This window comes from Orbicella faveolata, unplaced genomic scaffold, assembly GCF_042242905.1.
Source record: "Orbicella faveolata isolate gen_17 unplaced genomic scaffold, um_ofav_v1 contig_3, whole genome shotgun sequence".
Taxonomy (NCBI): domain Eukaryota; kingdom Metazoa; phylum Cnidaria; class Anthozoa; order Scleractinia; family Merulinidae; genus Orbicella; species Orbicella faveolata.
Genome location: NW_028301558.1, coordinates 12,852,612 through 12,872,020, shown reverse-complemented (window position 1 = coordinate 12,872,020; position 19,409 = coordinate 12,852,612). Strand labels below are relative to the sequence as shown.

The 19,409-nt window shown below is 40.7% G+C and overlaps 3 protein-coding genes and 1 long non-coding RNA gene across 4 annotated transcripts in view; 1 reads left to right on the top strand and 3 right to left on the bottom strand.

The window, feature by feature from the left end:
* The window catches only part of LOC110060183 (uncharacterized), a 34,846-nt gene extending 32,234 nt beyond the window's left edge, over positions 1-2,612 (top strand). The window contains exons 36-37 of the mRNA XM_020766936.2: positions 277-336; positions 908-2,612. Of these exons, the coding sequence (XP_020622595.2) occupies positions 277-336; positions 908-1,153 (306 nt within the window). The 3' untranslated portion in view covers positions 1,154-2,612. The remainder of the gene's footprint in view (positions 1-276; positions 337-907) is intronic.
* A 1,415-nt stretch (positions 2,613-4,027) lies between these two features.
* LOC110060202 (uncharacterized) lies at positions 4,028-5,881 on the bottom strand. Its single transcript, XM_020766959.2, has 2 exons — positions 5,422-5,881; positions 4,028-4,989 (listed from the first exon to the last, which is right to left on the bottom strand). The coding sequence occupies exons 1-2, from the start codon at positions 5,759-5,761 to the stop codon at positions 4,490-4,492; spliced, it is 840 nt and encodes a 279-aa protein (XP_020622618.1). The 5' UTR covers positions 5,762-5,881; the 3' UTR covers positions 4,028-4,489.
* A 3,277-nt stretch (positions 5,882-9,158) lies between these two features.
* On the bottom strand, positions 9,159-17,978 carry LOC110060182 (uncharacterized). The gene is made up of 2 exons (XM_020766935.2): positions 17,488-17,978; positions 9,159-10,131 (listed from the first exon to the last, which is right to left on the bottom strand). The coding sequence occupies exons 1-2, from the start codon at positions 17,825-17,827 to the stop codon at positions 9,626-9,628; spliced, it is 846 nt and encodes a 281-aa protein (XP_020622594.1). The 5' UTR covers positions 17,828-17,978; the 3' UTR covers positions 9,159-9,625.
* LOC149106415 (uncharacterized) lies at positions 14,540-17,151 on the bottom strand. Its single transcript, XR_016209673.1, has 2 exons — positions 16,519-17,151; positions 14,540-15,556 (listed from the first exon to the last, which is right to left on the bottom strand). It is a non-coding gene; the product is annotated as an uncharacterized LOC149106415 (long non-coding RNA).
* Positions 17,979-19,409: the final 1,431 nt, after the last annotated feature.

The window sequence follows — 19,409 nt, the reverse complement described above, 5'->3', positions numbered from 1 at the left end:
AAATATGGCCGCTTAACGTCATGTCTGATGTGAAAACGCTTGTGCTTGCTTACCTGTCGAGAACCTGTTTCACCAGTGTGAAATTTTCCCTAGATCTTGTACTAAAATGGCCCGTTTCTCCCGCCAAAGCGACGCTGTTTCACTCCCGCGCGCTGTTTTATGTGAAAACGTCGCACTTGTGATAGTAAATCATGTTTTCAGAAATGAATTTTTGTTTGACGACTCTAATTCCATGCATTTCTGTTTTTTTATTTTACCTTTTTTTTATTTTAACAGATCTACCTCGTTATTGACGAGATAAGACGTTTTCAAAAGGACGTTTATAATTTCCAGGAGGTGGGCCGTTTGTTGATTGTATATTTTTTTGCGTGAATATTTGGCCTCTTCAAACAATCAGTCATTTTATTTAAAAACTCGGTTAAAATCTTCAGTAAGTACAATAGTATATCTAACTACAAATATAACATTAATTAAAAAACTACCATATACCTGTTTTGCAAGTTTGCCGAGTGAAAAAGTAAACTTGCATGATAAATGATCCTGCTACGACAAGCCCGTGAACCGGCGCCACCATCTTCCCTCTCCATCGGTTCCCCGACCAAAGAGTCTTGGTGCAAGCTTTGTTGCAATCTTTAATGCTGCTGCAGGTCGTCTCGCAATAAAGTCATATTTTAGCCTGCTGCAGGTTCTCAGAGTATGAGGAAAATGAGTCATATGAATGAATTATATATGTGAAAGACAATGCCAAGTGAAGAAGTGATCGTCAGTTTTGCGTTTACTCAGCATCGTCAGTTAAGAGAGACATTCACTTTGTCCTTGAACTAACTACTTGCCTATCTCACCCATCCCGACCGTACGTCAGCCCTAGTTTGTTTGCAGTTCTACTCATCGCTGCTTTCCTTTTCAGGTCTCCGAGATTCGTGACTACCTCGCAAACGAGAAGATTCACACTGAAAAAGAGCTGTACGATATCTCGTGCCAGTTCGAACCAGGCCTCCCTCGGCGACACTCTGAAGCCGACAAGTCCTTCTCGTCGCGCCCAGTCCCCCAATTTAAGTCGAACACCGTCGGTCGCATGGCAGGGAAAAGGTGCATGAGCCTGTCCAGGAGTACGACTACCTTGGAAGGCGCTGTCCCGGATTCGACGTGTTGACGTCATCGTGACGTCAGTGCATGACGTCGGAAAAAACATAATTTGACGTAAATATTTTACGATAATAATAGTGTTGTTTTTGAAATTGAACGTGAACTTTTGTATCAAGAAACAGTAAGGAAAACGTCAACCTAACATTTCAGCGGTTTGTCGTCATATTTTGGTACTGTTTCTATTCAGTGGGAATTCCCGTATCACGTTCTCTCCTAGGAATGTATCAATCAAGTTTATGAAACTTGACTTGTTGTAAATATTTTTACCGAGTTGTAACTGTTGTTTATAATAGTGTTTTTATGAACACAATTTAGCACTGATTTTTAATGGTGAATTCTCAGTTCCGCTAAGACAACAGCACATGGTTTATTCTAGTGCGTTCTTTTTCAATTCTGTTTGATTTCCTCTCTTGTCTTCGCCCCTTAATCGGTCTGGTGGAATAGGTAGTGTAATAATGTTATGTTAGTTGGTTTTTGCCGAGTGCCGTTAAAGTAAAGCCTCGATCGATAGAAACAAGGCTGTAAAGGAACTAGAACTCGAAGCCCAAAATCTGTAATCAGCACAGTCCAAGTCAAGTAGCTGCAGTGAGGCATAATGCGCCATTTTAATTCAATTCCTGTTTATAAATTGTGGGAAGGGGGTGGGGGGGGGGGGCTATACAAAGAAAAGTATTAAAAAGTTGAATTTCTAGATGAGGAAGCTTAACAGGGTTTTTTCGATATTTGTTGTGTCGAGTGAAACTCTCCATCTGTACTCAAGAGTGCACCAGAAAAGCCAGCGATCTTTCGATTACGAAGATAGTGAAATAAAAGACAAAATACTTGTTACCTCATTTCAAGGTAGTTTAGGTTTTTGAGAATCACTAGTTATTTAATTTATATTTAAAATCTAATATGAACAGACAATTCGGTTAGAAATCTGGTGGATTCGCGTTACTTCCTGTCAATTGTGGTAAATCATTGTAATACAATTCTAGCTGAAGCGTAGTTGGTCAGTGGCGAAACGTTTTTAAACCGACACAGATTTCGACTGCCTGACTGCAATTTTCCAGCGGTTAAGTTAAGATAGTTTAGTAGACAATGGAAATCTCTCTTTTGAAACGTTTTAGCCAGAAATTTTAGAGTTAAAAGACTGCAGTCGATCGTGTTGGGGGCCACTAGGGGTGGAACGTAAGTTGACTTCCCCACTCACATTTCTACGATTGTAAAATCGTTGCGAGCCAAGTTAATATAATTAGGGTCTTGTATATATCGATGCAAAGTTATGAAAAGCATGACTTGCAAAGAATCGCGACATGTTTAAGTAAGCCAAGTTATTTATTTAAACATATACGAGATACGATTTCTGTACAACACAGGACTTGGATCTGCTAAGATTATTTTGAAATGCTTGATATTTTTCTATCCATACAATTCAATTTCCTGGTAGGTTGGTGACGTGAATTAAACTGTTATTACAAATGTGATTTGATGACCAGTTTATATTTAGCCCGGATATTTAGAGCATTTTTAACGTATTGAACCTTAACCAAAGTAATCACGCTAGCCAATCAGAAGGGACACGATCCAGCGAACAAGTCGAAACTCTAAGCAAATGCATGCAGTTGACGCAAAGCGCGGACAAACTTGTGTAAGCGAGTCACAACGGGTTTTCGTTTTACTCCTGATTGGATGACAAATTTCTGAGTCAATAGCTTAACGTAATAATGTAAAACCGAAGCAAGTGAGAATTACTCTCGACGCTCAAGTCAAAACCGCTCTATTGGTGGGTGCTAAAATGTAAAATGTAAATCTTATTTATAGTGGTCATACACTTAGCTATACAAGCACTAAGCTTAGCTAGTTTACAGACATGCCACTGAAACAAAGGAAACAAATATTTCAAACAAACGTAACAGTTAGAAATCGCAACTGGCAGGAGGCAGACCAGTTGGCTATTTACAAAGCGTGACCGAGGATTTGAACTCGGGACTACCGAGAAACAAATCCCGCCAATGGCAGGGTGAAGGCCTTGAATCCGGGACCTCCGGATTACAACACCAGCGTCCTAAACCACTCGGTGTCTCGCATTTCACATTTCGACATCAGTGACCCGGACGGTGCTTGCTGTACATATCGATACAGATGGGCACATTTTGTCTTGGGATAATATCTCTCTCCTCCGCATAGGCTGGAAGGTTTCTTTCCGGGCGGGGAGAATTCAACGAACCATAAAGTGCAGGTTGACGTAAATACGACTTTGCGCCCGCACTCACCTCGCACAGCGGCTCTATAACGAAAGTTTTGATCCTCTGCGGAGGAGAGATACTCGTGTATGGCAGACTGACAGGGATAATTCCAATAGCATTACGCGTAAAAGAACTTGATAACATGTCTACAAATTACTTGAGAGGGTTTAACCTTGAACGTAAGGCCCATATTTGAAATGAACTCTCTCACCCTTCATGCTCTCTCGCTTGAGCAGCACATTAGTTGTGATTCAAAGTTAGGACACTTGGGACTAATCTGGAACCCAGACCTCATTCTGTTTGGCCGAGGCAAAACTGGCTTCTAGATTGCGTAGTGACAGCCTGGCAATCATAGCGTGTTGTGTTTTGCTGCCGCAGGTTCTAATCTTATCGTAAAAAATCAAGCGGCAGAAATCTTAGGGAGGGGACCCGAAGAAAATGATATTGCAACTCCGGTTGTCCGACCTGGAATGGCTTATATCTGGCCCAGTTTTTGTTTTTGTTTTGTTTTGTTTTGTTTTTTTGTTTTTGTTTTTGTTTTTGTTTTTGTTTTTGTTTTTGTTTTTGTTTTTGTTTTTGTTTCTTTTTTTTCGCGCGACCCCCTTTGACCATTTGTAGGGAGGGGGAAGGCACCAAAGGGTTAAACCTCGGCCTGATCGCAGGTGACTATTTACTCACCTTTAATTTCAGCAACACAAAAGCCTGGAAACAGTTTACACTTAACTCCTGTAAAACAGTTAATTATACATAGCGAAAATGTTACAAATAATCAAAATGAAATTCGGTAAATTATAGTGTAAATAATGTAGGCAGGATTAAACTAGGATGTTAACACTCGTTTGCGTTTTTGCAACCCAGAAATTTTACCGTTTTTGAAAGTCAATATCCCTTGCAATACTACACCCAAATAGTTAAACATAAGCTTTTACAAGCTCTTTCAATGTCTGGAATCAATTCGTATTTAGCTAGCAGTGCGTCTTCTCTATGTAAAGTCAAATGCTAACAAGGAAGAAAGCAAACCATGACGTCAGCGAAGATTTCCCCGAGTAATCGAATGAAAATGTCAAATAGAAACCCGCACAAAGCCACAGCAAACCCGTAGTGCGTAACCTCCACTAATTTGAAGTTGTCTTAGTACACCAGTACATATAGATTTGAAAGGAAATATGATGCAAAGGAATTCCATTTCCTTTGAAATGTTTTTCCATAGCATTATCAAAACTCTTTTTGAAAGCTTTCTTAGTTTGTTCGCTACCGCCAGCTATTACAGAATACGAAGAGAAAAACTCGTACGCCTTTTCAACAGAGAAAGGGAAACGATGCCTAAAGCTTAGATTTTCTTTTGGAGCGCGAAATAACTGCTGGCAGAGTCCGCCAAAAAGAGTTTTCCAACTTTCTTGGTAAGGAAAAACTATGGATTTTTGCTCAATAATGGGCCACATAAATTCGTACAGATCTTTCACCCACGGAACAGAAGTGTCTTCGATTGACCAAATCATTCCAAAGGATCCACTTGGAGCAAGAACTCTGTGAATCTCCTCAACAGCTGCGCGGTTTGCAAACCAGTGAAAACTTTGGGCCGCAATAACCACGTCCACACTTGCGTCAGGGAGGGCTGAAAATTAAAATACAGCGCTGACGGTAAAAATAAAACAGGACTTTCTACTTGAAATGTTGTCTTCTTATTACGCACGGGAAACATCGATGCAAGCGATGTAAAATAGGTCTGAAAAAACGCCAGAGTGCAGGAGTGGCAATAGTTTACATGAATGGAGACATTCTCTGGGGTTCGTCATGCAATCTTTCTACGTCACGTGACTAGTCCAAAGAGCGTTGCGTGACACTAGTTTCTGAAATAATCATGTTCATTTCGAATACAAAGTTGAAAAAAACCGAGAAAACTTGTAACTAAAATGTGACGTTCCAAAGAAAGTGCGAAGTTAACTAGATTAGGTCAACTGCACCAGTAATGACCAATAATAAATAGTAGAACGATATGAAGATCGTGCTCGTGCAGAATTGAAATAACTGACATAAATCTACTTACGTATTTTCTCGGCAGAGCATTGGATAATTTCAGTATCAGGCATAACCACTTTAAATTCCTCGTACATGTTCTGATGTGGTTCGCTGGCAATCACTTTGATATCTTTGACCTCTTTTAGCTCTAATATTTTTAACATCACCCGAGTGAACTTTCCCGTGCCACAGCCGACTTCCAAAATGGCGAAAGGGCGATCCCGGGTTACGATCTCATTCACTGCAAGATTATTCAAAAAGAACTCCACGGCCTCCACAGGATAATCTTGCCGTGTATTCTCATAGTGAGAAGCTCCAACGAAGCCTCGTTGTACGAGACCGGGAAGGATTTGATTTTGTTGAGACATTAATAGCTATTAATCCGAGGGCAGGTCATGAAGTGACCCAATTCACCGAAAGGATAAAAATTAGCTGGAAAATTCAGACAGGACTCTGGACTCTAGGGTCTGGACGCTGGATTGTACTTTGGACAGGAGCAAAGACTAACTTCCAATAAATTATTAAATAAAGTTAATCATTAACCTAATACTCTTCAATACAGTTAATGAAGCCCTTTTGTTCGATTATTCAAAATTATCTCTAAGACTGTCACGCAATTCACTCTGCGTCGCGTTATGATGTCGTGTTGCCAATCTCGTTTGCTTAATTTCTTTAATACTGTGCAAGCTTGGCAAAATGAGAGTTCTCGAGACATTTCGAGAGTTCTGTAGCAGGATCGATTTTGATTGCTTTTAACAATAGTATATAACACCGAAGAAAAACAGCAAGGAACTCGATTGAGTTTGATAGCTAGGCATGTGCAATAGCTGGTTTTCACATGACGTCACTAAAATTCGAACTACAAAACTATTGATCTTCCTGAGATTTTACTTAAATGATGTATAAGAGCAGCTGAAAACTAATATTCATACAAATTTTCGCTCCGAATGGGTTCTTGGTTTTGTGATACACTACGCTTGAATTTCTAAGCTTTTGCGTGACGCGGCATTTACATGACGGCCTAGAGAGCTGTCATGATGGTTAAAAAAGTGACTCATTTCTGGGAACTTGGCTATCTGAACAGTTCATGTCTTAGAAAAAGTATTATTTTAATGTTTTAGAGTTCCTCGAGGGATAAAGTCACGCTTTTGTAGCAAAACTCAGTGACGGATGTCTCTGTTGGTTTCCGGCCGCCATGTTGGTGCCCATACGGATGGGCACCAGCATGGCGTCTCCATACAAATCTCTATAAATTTGGGTAAAAAATTTCTCCGCATATCTCGCACAAGAAAAATTGCTGTGACCAGAATTTTGGCGAGAGTCTTTGCATATTTACCTTCTTTCATTTCCCAGATTCTGGACTTTATCCATTGACCGGTTTTGATATTTATTTTGATCTATTTTGAATTGCGTAACACTGAAAACCAGCAATTCAGGAATTCTAATATTAAGAACTTTCTAGGATTTCTCGCTTCAATACTGCTGGCCAAGGTGAGCGAAGACTCTAGGTTCTAAGTTGTCACGCTGGATATGTAGCTAAATCACGTCACCTGTCTAAAGACACCGAAGCTTTCAGTATTTTAGAAATGTCATGAAATAATAGAAATCGGAAGCACGTGCCTGACAGTTTCAATTAGTTCAGTCGATGATTACCAGTTAATTAGCACCAGATTGTAAACGCCTTTCATCTTATCAACGAAACCTGTAAGCTTGCGTGTCAGGTAATATTCCGTGATCAAAGAAACTGTTTAGAAAAGGTTGTAAGCCAATCAAATTAGGTCTCGCTAAGTTTTAAGGAGTGCCGTGTGTTGAGTCTTTTTAGTGCAAGTACACAGTCAGAGCGAGAGAGGAAAGCGAACCTTGTGATTTTAAAATAAACTTGTGAAGTTTGCGAAGAACGGCCTGTTGAGTCTTGGCATTCGCAACAGAAATTTATTTCTCTATAAACTTAAGGGAAACAAAGACTCGCCCGCTCGTCCTCTCACCCACACTGCTACTGCGAGTCAAAGTTTTTGTCAACTGTGTCCTTATTACCCCGTACACTCTTATACGGTAGGGCTCCGTTTTCACGTCTCCACTCTGGGTCTACCTCGTCAGGTACCGTTGCGTCGGCGACTGGTAATGTGGTGCTTGATGGTTAGGTCGCGCATCCAGCACTTTGAGCGCAACAGGTCCATAACTCCACGCGCGCTCGAACAAAGGAGGGACGCCTGGGAATGAGTAGACCCTGGACAGCGTTTTCAAATTTAGGCGTTTTCAATGGAAACGATTTTAACAATTTCGCTTATTAAGTGTGGTAGGCCATAGGCGAAACGGCATCAAGGAGAAAACATCGACCGAAGCTAAGGGACTAATCAAAAATTAGCAGGAGGGGAGGGGGGGTGGAAAACAGGGGAGGGTCACAGTTTTTTGACTCCTTCAAAAGGGAGGGTTATGAAAAAAATGACAGGAAAAGAGGGAGGGTCGCAAGAAATTAAGCCATCATGATCGTAAAGGGATGCTTGAATATTACGTTTTAAAATATAACAAAATAGGTATGAAAATCAAGGCATGTAATTATTTCCTGACATATTAAAAAGACAAGATATTGAAAGTGTAAATGCAACAACCCACCTTATAAAACAGCTCAGGTTTTGCTTTTGCACATCAATTGTTAGATATCCCTCAGAAAAACTGTTCTCTCTGACAGCATCAACATCAGCAGTGCTGCCGTCACGATCATCCTCAACATTATTGTCACCATTGCCATCATCATCGTCATCGTCATAAAATTCGGAAGTTTTATTTATCTAGAGAAGGGTCATGGACTTTTAGGACGAGTTCCAGGGGAGGTTCGGGACATTTTTCATCCCTTTCATCATCTTTTTTCCATCACTTAGCTGAAAATCTCCACCACCCTCCCTCCCCCTGCTAATTTCTGACAAGTCCCTAATGTTATTTGTTCACTCATTACTCGGGCTTCAGGAAAGCCCAATCGAGTCATAAAATTCTTGGTCGCCAAAGGAGCGATCATATTCCCAGGCGATCGCATGCCCCTTCCCTGCCCCTCCCCCCTGCCACTAATATTTTTGTTACCTCTGTTCCCGTGCCCTCGCGCGACTCCCGCTTGCCTGAAAGGAAACGGAAAAGACTGCTACGCAGACTAGTATTTGTTGCGTTGAATAAGCTTTACTGATACTGTACTTTCTTGTTGAATCAACAACACAGATAAACAAGTCAAAGATTTCAGTTTATTAACGAGAACATTGTCCTGCTCAATAACACAACGGTTATGACCAGAATAACGCAGGCTCAGGAGACAAAGAGTGGACAGGTCACGTGCAGTATCAAAAGCATCGTTACTTCTCGATGGTAACGATTTTTTTCGATCCGGCCTTGGTATCGCCGGTATCGAATATTTGGTATCGGTATCGGCCCATCTTTAGTGACAGACTGACTTGCTGTGTTTCGGCGCAACAGGCAAGGGTTCTAATTAGTTGGCGTAAAAAATCAAGCGGCAGAAATCTTAGGGAGGGGGCCCGTAGAAAATGATATTGCATCTCCGGTTGACCGGCTTGAATTGGGACCCGTTTCTCGAAAGCCCCGGAAACCTGTCGGGCCCGCAAAGCCATTTTTAGATAATTTGTACCTAAAACCCGAGAGGTGTATCTGTTGATATTAAGACTATGTAAATAAAACAGTTCTGTATTCATAAGGTTGGAGATTTTCTTACGACTTTTCCGGGTGTAAAACTTTTCGGGACCTTCGAGAAACGGGCCCCTGGAATGGATTATACCAGGTCCAGTGTTTTTTTTTTTTTTTTTCGTGCGACATATACGAGGGCGAAAACCTCGGCTTGATGACAGGTTACTTTTTATTCAACTTTTATTACAGCAACATAATAACATGAACTAGCCTGAAAACAGTTTACGGTACAAGTTGTTTTAAAATCCCCTTCAATACTACATCCAAAGAGTTAGTAGTACACAATTTACTAGTTACTAGGTTTTACAAGCGCTTCCAATGTTTGGACTCGGTCAATTCGTATCTAGCTAGCGTTATGTCTTCTCTACTGTAAAGTCAAATGCTAACGAGGGAAAAAGCAAACCATCACGTCTGCGAAGATTTCCTCATGTAATCGAAAATAGAAAACGGGATTAACTTCCTGGAAAATGGAACCCTACACAAACCCCAACACCAAACTCACAACAAACCCTCACCAAGCTCATAGTACTTATGCTCCTCGACTAAGCTCACCGTGAATTTGAAGTTGTCTTAGTACACCAATACAAATAAATTTTAAAAGAAATATGATCTAAAGGAATTCCATTTCCTTTGAAATGTTTTTCCATGACCTTATCAAGACTCTCCTTCAAATCTTTCTTTGTTTGCTCGCTGGCACCAGCTATTACAGAATACGAAGAGAAATACTCGTACGCCTGTTCAACTGAGAACGGGAAACGATGCCTAAAGCTTAGATTTTCTTTTGGAGCGCTAAACAACTGCTGGCAGAGTCCGCCAAAAAGCGTTTTCCAACTCTCTTTGTAAGGGAAAACTAGGGAATTTTGCTCATAAACGTGCTCCATAAATTCGTACAGATCTTTCATCCACGGCACAGAAGTATCTTCGATTGACCAGATAACTCCAAAGGATCCACTTGGAGCAAGAACTCGGTGAATCTCCTCAACAGCTGCGCGGTTTGCAAACCAGTGGAAACTTTGAGCGGCAATAACCACGTCCACACTTGAGTCAGGAAGGGCTGAAAATTAAAATAGTGTGCTGATGGTTAAAATAAAACAACAATTTCTTGTTGCGATGTTGTCTTTTTATTTCGCACGAGAAACATCGATGCAAGCGATGTAAAATAGGCCTGAAAAACGCCAGTGTTCAAAGTGACAGTGCCATTTCTAATTGCCAGGCCTTCGCCGCCCATGTATGCAGACATCTACAGCACCGCAAAGGTCCGCAAATGATCCCCAAATTGGACTGCAAGTGATCCCAGACAGGAGAATAGGATCATAACCTCTTGTCCCCGATGTGGACCGCAAATGATGCCCCGGAAACGAAGACGATTTTTCAGAAGAATAGTCGAGAGAAAATGAGGTGGAATTATTTGAGAGAATTATATTCAAATTATAGTTTACGTTGTCAGGGTGTTTTCTTTACATTTATTCTGATTTATCGTTTGGGTGATGAAAATAAAATAAATAAATAAATAAATATAAATGAAAAACAAACTCCATGCCATTCCTCGTTTTCCGGTGGAATCATCTGTCCACGTTGGGGTCAAATGTGTCGCAATCGGGATCATATGCGGTTCGGGATCATTTGCGGTCCAATTTAGGGATTAGTTCTGGTCTGGGGATCATTTGCGGCGCTGTACAGACACGCTGTAGGGGTGCTTTCCATTATGCCAAACCAACCGGTCAGAGATCAGTGGGAATACCCGAGGAGAATGGAACGACATTTACCCGATTAGACCGGGCCAACCAATAGGAATGGCTCTTGCCATTTTTATTCCTTTTCCGAATTCCCTAATTAGGGCAAAGAACCGGTTTGTCAAAAACGAAACGGCGAATTTCGGTCGGAATATTCCGACCGAGATAAGTGGTGATCCCGAATAGCCCGGTCGGAAGAACCCGAAACGGACCTTTCCATTTGAATTCCGACCGAAATTTCCGGAATCTTTGGCATGACTGGAAAGCACCCTCAACAACAACAATAATTTATTGGTATTCCAATATAGATGGTGTTACCTAAATACAGAATCGCTAAATAAAAATTCAAAAACGAAACAAATTACAACAACAGCAAGAAAGAAAAACAAACATAGTTAGTTACAAGATTCTTCATTTTAAAGGGGCTACGTCACGACCCGCGCATGTGCGAAATTTGGCTCCGTTCTCATTGAGATTCAAATGCATCCGCCATCTTGAATTTATCGGAGTTGTTAAATTTTGCGCGAATTTAGCCCTTCTTGGTTAAAATTATTACGTCTTTTTGTCGCGTGTGTGGATCTCGTCTCGTCGATCTACTTATTTTATCGCAGAGGCAAATGGGAATATGCTCCAACGCAACGTCCATTTTCTCTTTCTTCTGTTGTTATCCTCTTAGGAAAATCGCATCTCCTGTTCGTTCGAAAGCGCTTGTTCAACGAAACAGAAAACAAATACAAATCGTGGCTGCCCTTGCAAGATGTGGTAGTGAGTGCATGTGTGGTTCGACAGCAAATCCGTGTCAAAAACACGGTGAGATTCCTTATTTACGCACTTAGCTTTGATGTAACATAGTTTGTAAGTAGGTATCGAAGGCTGCACGCGAATGGAACGACTAGATTTCTGGCTATTTTTGGTTCTGTCAGGGGCACCCAACGGATCGTTTCGGTAAATTATCTGTTCGGAAGGCCTTTAATCCCCTCTGATTTTCTTGAGAGAATTGGCACCTCGAACTTTCGTGATATGAGAAATTTAATGTCTGTTGTTTTCGGACTGTTGAAAATGTCGTTTTGAGTACCGAAGAAAGGTCAGCTATCATTTTCGGAAAGGCGATAAGACCTAAGGTTTTCGGGAAATGGACAAAAAAGCCCTAATAAATTCGAGAATACTCAAGTTCCCCTAGAATATCCGAACAGATAAAAATTTTTAGTGCAACCTAAAATTAACCTACAGAGCTTTAAAAGTACTCCAGATAGCCTAAAACAGCATTTAACAGCATTAGAGAGAAAACGGTCGTTGGGTGCCCCTGTTCTGTTTGTGTTCAAGTCTTCATATGTACACATGTTCATGTGTACAGCATGTCTTTTTCATTCAGGCCAAACATTTCACCAAGCATAGAGCAGTTTCGAGTTTTTGCAGTTTGAATTGTCTTTTCCTTGAGCTGAGAAGGTTTCTAGGAGAGTTTGATTTTTCAGTGACAACAATGGGGTGACAGGCCTACACAGCTCCTCTCCACGTGTAATAGCCGCTTTGAGAGTTTTGCTCGAACTAGTATATCTTTGAGGATCTGCCCCTTTTGTATTGTACGATAGGGGGATCTTTGAATATTTCGCTAAGCAATAATCCTGTTTTTAGGAGGACATTTCACCAGAGTAGAGCCGTTAGAGGTCTGCGTGGTTTCCGCTGCTATCCGCGTGTAATTTGTTGAGTTTGACACCTCTGTCTTTGGCCACGTGCTATTTTTTTTAGCTCATTTGATTGCAAGATATGTTTTAAGCTCTCTAAATATTAGCTCTGGAGGGACAAAGTTTGAAATATTCCGTGAGCATGTTGGTTACTTGCATTTTGTATTATTTCGCCGGGCCCGGCTGTTTGATTTACTGTTGCAAGTTATGCTTTTTATCACGGGTGTCATATTTATCTTTGTCCGGCTTCGCCAGAGATAGCTGTAGCTTTCCTTGTTGAAAGCTATGAGTCTGTCTTAGAGAGACGTTCTTATGCTTCTTGCATCAATTTCATCGAGCTTTTTGTCCTTCCAGTTTGTTCGTTCTGGAACTGCAAAAGTAGGTGTTCACGCGCAAGTCTGTGGACCGTTTTGCGTGTTGCTTATGATATTGTGTGGTTTCGTTCAGGCAAAGGCTCTGAATTTAGGAGTTCTTCCTATGATTGTTCATCCAGCTCCACGTTGTGGTTGTCATTGCTTTTGTTTGCGATGTTGTCAGGTTTTCTGGAGATTGTTAATGGTCCCTCTTTTGTTAGGAGGCTCGTAGCCTTGTAGATCAGGCAAGACCGCCGTTTCGATCCTTCTGGATCTCATCAGTTGCCGATAACATGGAGTGGTAGAGACCAATACTCGGTAACACTCCGCACCTGGCATATTTTTTTGGTATTATATACTCGTTCGGCGGATCGAGAACTCTTGATTGTGATTGGTAGTTTTGCCACTGGCGAATGGTGGGCATAAAGTCTTCGATCCTATTGTACACAGCTTGACACTGTGTTTTCCATGATGGCTATAACGCTTATTTTCTCCAGCATGTGTGATTTGAATTGAAGGATAAAGCGTAAGACAGTTATGCGTTGCATTTGTACGGCATATCTCCAAGTTTGGGAGGGTTGCGTAGAGTATTTTGCACGCATTTCGTATGTTTATCCTTTGTTTTTAGTGTAGCTAATGTACACCTTGGACTCACATGCTGTGATTGGATTAAGTTTGTACTCGCACGTGATAGGACGGGGCCTGCCTGGTAAAAACCAAGAGTGATAACAATGGGGTGACATGCCTACACAACTCCTATCCACGTGTAATAGCCGCTTTGAGAGTTTTGCTCGAACTAGTATATCTTTGAGGATCTGCCCCTTTTGTATTGTACGATAGGGGGATCTTTGAATATTTCGCTAAGCAATAATCCTGTTGTTAGGAGGACATTTCACCAGAGTAGAGCCGTTAGAGGTCATAGGTCTGCGTGGTTTCCGCTGCTATCCGCATGTAATTTGTTGAGTTTGACACCTCTGTTTTTGGCCACGTGCTATTTTTTTTAGCTCATTGGATTGCAAGATATGTTTTAAGCTCTCAACCCACCCCTGGTACATCCACAGAAGGACAGATGACAAGTGTGGATGGAATGCCTAACCCTGCACCTCCTTCTAGCAACTCGGCAATACCATGGTGCAAGTGTGGCATGTACCAAATTATGCTACAAGAAATAGACTGCAATGACAATAGCATGCATGTCTTCATGAACGCCGACTATTGGCAAAATGTTCTCCATAGATACGGTTATCTGGGGAAAGGAAACCAGGTGTGCCCTTCCTGTGTAGTAACAGTTATCCATTGGCAATATCCCTCACACTGGAGTTTATTTGAGATTCAGGGCTGATTAAACCAAAACAAATGCAAGTAACAAGTTCTTTCCCCCTGAAGAAAAGCCTACAAAGAAAGCATTATTTTATAGTAATATTGGAAGAGGCATTTGTTTTGTTAATGTAAATCACCTCCACACCTTGTTTTCATCTTTATCATTGCACATTCAGGATGGGTGTTGGTTCATTATGCCGAAATAAAATGCATGCTCAATACATGGTTCTGAGCTGAAAATTCACCAACAGCTAGTTTATGAATTTGTTCCTTTTATAACAAGGCCAAAGTTTATTACTGGAAAAAAAATCAATACAGAAAAAAGATCAATAAATTCAAGGTATAGACAGAAAAAAGATCAATAAAACAAGGTATAGACTAGAAGAGTACACTGGGATTTTTAATGAGCCAGATTTTCAAGCTACATCTCTAGGCAGGCTTGTGCAATTTTAAAAATATTTCCCTACAACTGATGGCAGTGCCAAAACCCAAAACAAAACCACTGAAATGAAACTCCTCACAACTGTCAACAGCCAACTGTAACCTGAGTGTTATTCAGGCTAACCAGGGTTTTATAGAGCTAACCTGAGTGCTATCTTGTTGTTACATTTTGTTTGCAGGGCTGCAAATAACAGTCGGTCATCAGTCATTGGCCGACCAAAATTTGCTCATGTCCAACGAAATCCCAAATGTGGGTGGACATGATGTCTTGACAATTTTTTTATCGTAAATTACTTTACAGTAAGGGTGAATAAAGATCTACTGTGAGTAAATCTTACTTTTTCGGTGATGCCCGACCACAATTTGTTTTGTCTGATCAAGATGGTGTTTTAGTAGGACATATGTCCTTTCAAGAGAAAAAAATTATTTGCAGCCCTGGTTTGGTTATTTTGTTTCTGGTTTTAGTACCTGACCTATGCAATTTTTCCATTTTTGCTAGCAATGTTTCATAATATCCAGTAGTTCCAAAAGACTTTGCTTTCATCAAACACCCTGGGACATACTGTATTCAATAACTAGTCATGGTCAGCACAGTCACCAAATAGTAATCAATACATTTTATTGACTATATACATGTACTTTAGTGGAGATGTAATTTATTTTAGAGTGGGAGAGAAGTAAAAATTGGTTTGATCATGTCATTGAAATGAAAGAATATTGGTACACATTGTAAAAAATAAACACTTTGTATGTTTGAGGACAATTTGGATTTTAAGCATCTACACTGTATTAGAAAAATAATTTGACAATATTGAAAGACAACTGTTCCCATGGAGATGCTCTAAAAGAGGCCATATCTTGTAAACAGGACTTCCTTATATGTTCAATAAGATGCTGATATGCCTGTAATATCAACATTGGTAGAACTCGCTGTAACATCAGTATCCTCTCTGCAACAAAGACATTGAACACAACACATATTAATCATACAATCAGTACATATATGCATAAGTGAAGCCTTGGAGCTGATGGCTCATAGCTGCCAGAGCTTATCCTGGTTTCTGTAGCATGAAGAGGCTAGGAGTATTACCAGGCCATCGCAGGTCACCCCCCTAACCCCCCACCCCCCCCCCCACCCCCACCCCCCGCAATTTGTTAGGTTTCCCCAACAATTCACCGGTACCCATTTATACTCCTGGGAGAGAGGCACTGTGAGAGTAAAGTGTCTTGCCCAAGAACACAACACCGTGTCCCCAGCCAGGGCTCGAACCCAAACCCCTCGCTCCAGGGACGAGTGCACTAACCATACATGCATACATATACTCTATTGGCTCAGCCGCATAATATAGTCAATTTTTGAATGCAACAAACAAAACAGTAACAAATATATAAAAAAAACTATCAAAATAAATGCAAAGTCATGCCAAATTAAATTTTGAGCATTACTGAAAAGGATGCAGAGCACAAAGGGAATTTTGTATATTTGGATAATAAATGTAAAATGTGGAGGGCAGGATGACTGAAAAAACATCAGTTACTTGACTGGGCCTTCATGATTACGGCTGATCATCCACCCTTACAACAACAGAGCCAAGAGTTTATAGTAATAATAGTCCTGATGATGCACTAATTAACACACTTGTAAAACATACAGAATAGCGAGGCATACTAAATGTAAGTGACAAATTATTTTGTTTTGAAAGGGGAAATTTCACTTGTAGAAAAATCTAGTTCATATGCCCAGTTAGAGTACATTAAAATAAGTAAACAGGTTGTATTGACTTCGAAGGAAACATATATGAAGAAAATGGCGAAATGAATTAAATGAAACGACTACACATAGTTATTGCTCCTCTAATTAAAGTCAAAGTTGCGTGTGGCAACTTGTTTACAGTTGTACATATCAGCTCACCTTCAACATGGCGCCGTCATTTTACGGAAGAGCTATCTTTCAGTGTCTTCTCTCGTCTTGTATTTTCCTCTACTGACTTAACTTCCTTTATGTGAGAGGCAAAAGAATAGGAAACATGTAAAATGACCAGATAAACGGTACAAACAAAGTGGCAAACTGCACGTGAAAGATAAACGAAAGGTACTTGCCTTCGTCGTTCTAGGGAAAGAAGGTGGCCAGCAAACGCTGAATCACACCGATATTCGCCATAAATCATCGCAGATACCGACGAAGAATAAAAGCGGCAGTCTAGCAAAATCCTTCGATGGTCTTTTTACCAAAACGTTACTCCCTCAGAAACTGAAGTGTAAATCCTCTTCCGACCACTTGTAGGTCGCCGACCGCCTCAAGAAGACATCACACTGCATCACAACATCCACGGAAATTCACTCACAAAACATCGAACACGAGCCAAAATCTACATGTAAATACTCTACAACAGTCAATTGACTTATAACCGCTATCAAAAGAATAGACCACGCAAGGATGACAGAGATATTTTTCGATAAAGTTACGAATACGTCCTCACCGACGACTTTGAAAGTTTGAGGCTAAAACTTTCAAACTTTTTCGTGACCGCACGCGCATGCGCGAACGTGACGTAGCCCCTTTAAGTTCTAGGGTTACAAAGTTCTCTTACTTGTAGTGCTTCATATGTAAAGTAACCCTGGGGCTGAAACGCAATCTTTATAGCTAGATCACGTAACAAGCCCAAAGAGCGTTGCGACGTGGCACTAGTTTCTGAAATAAGCTTCATACATACATGTACTTCGAACTAAATTTGTTCAAAGGAAAACGCCCCAGAAAACTTGAATACAAGAGCTGTTCCGAACAGAAAGCGAGTTAACTGCACCGAATGATATAAGGCGAATAATAATAAACAGATCACCGATATGAAAATCGTGTCCATGCACAAACATATTTACTTACGTATTTTCTCGGCAGTGCATTGGATAATTTCAGTATCAGGAATAACCACTTTAAATTCCTCGTACATGTTCTGATGTGGTTCGCTGGCAATCACTTTGATATCTTTGAACTCTTTTAGCTCCAAGACTTTTAACATCACCCGAGTAAACTTTCCCGTGCCACAGCCGACTTCTAAAATTTTGAAAGGACGATCCCGGGTTACGATCTCTTTCACGCCAAGATTATTCAAAAAGAACTCCACGGCCTCCAAAGGATAATCTTGCCGAGTATTCTCGTAGCGAGAAGCTTCAACGAAGGCTCGTTGTACGACATCGTGAAGGATTTGATTCTGTTGAGACATTGTTCCGAAGGCAGGTCATGAAGTGCAGTGAAGCGACACTACGATGATCAGTTCAGAAGGGCGGAACGAAAGTTGGGTCAACAGGTTTTACTGTGAAAATTAAAAAGCCGCGAACGCTTTGATTTGATTTTGACATGTCAATTGTGTAGTCACCAATCAGATGCAAGATAAAAGCGCAAAGAAAACAAACAAATCAACGGCCATCATGATGCATGATGGCCATGGCCATCAGCTACGAAATCACGGATCGGTACAAAACGTGGACCTCTCAATCTGGACCCCCTAGTGGATCCCTTTTTGGACTCCTTCTGAACCCCATCTGGACCCCTCCTGGACCCGTATCTAGACCCCATCTGCCTTCTGGACGGGTGTCTGGAAAACCCGAATAGCGAATAGCGAATAGTCGCGAATAGCGAACAGCGAATAGTCCCGAATAGCGAATAGCGAATAGTACGAACAGTGCGAATGGTGGCGAATAGTGGTAAATAGTGGCAAATAGTAACAAATAGGGTACCCAGTATCTCGCAGTCAACCTCGAAGCAACTTAGGATGTGATTTTTCCGCTAAAAAGCACAGACGCTTATCAGGACAGAAGGTGCTTCTAAACGTAAATTCTTCTGTTTTAACCGCTGAAAAAGCGTAAATACGTCTTTATTAGGTTATCCTTGTGCTTTCTGTTTTCTTAATGTCAGCGATGGACAGCCCTCGCCTGAGTCCGGGAAAGAAAAGGTAATAAATGATCATAAATTCACTGAAATTCTGTTGCTTATTTGGATAATTAAATAACGCTGGATATTAGATCTAAAGCGGTGACTATTGACGACTATTCGTCACTATTCGCCACTTTTCGCGACTGTTCGCCACTATTCGCACTATTCGAGACTATTCGCACTATTCGGGACTATACGCTATTCGCTATTCGCGACTATTCGCTATTCCCTATTCGCGTTTTCCAGACACCCCCTCTGGACTCCCATCTGGACCCCCATTTGGACCCCCTTCTGGACCCCCTTCTGGACCCCCTTCTGGAACCCCTTTGTTTCTTTTTTCTGAACGACAGTTAAATTCATCCGTCTAAGTGATGAGCTGTATGTATTTTCGAATGATTCAAGCCGTGATTAAATGCTTTAGACGATCGACAGTCAAGAGAATTGAGGAGAATTGAAGAGAATTCGAACGACGTGTTCCGCTGTTCATTCATACGATATTGTAAATAAATACAGGTAAATACGGACATGGCGAAATGACGAACTAATAGTTGACAAATACATGTAAAAGAAACGATATGACACAAGGCTGGGAGTTCTGCAGTTTTTAAGATCGCCTTGAAAAGGGAAGGGGAAAAAAAAAAAAAAGAAAAAGAAGTTATTACAACACGGGGTATTCTTGCAGCTTAGCTATTTTATTTGTTAGTAATTTTTTATCACTGATGTAAATTTTTAATGTAAATTTTATTTTTAATAACATTTTTTACTGTAAAGCGCCATGAGCCCTGGATATGGCGCTATACAAATCTATTATTATTATTATTATTATTATTATTATTATTATTATTATTATTATTATTATTATTATTATTATT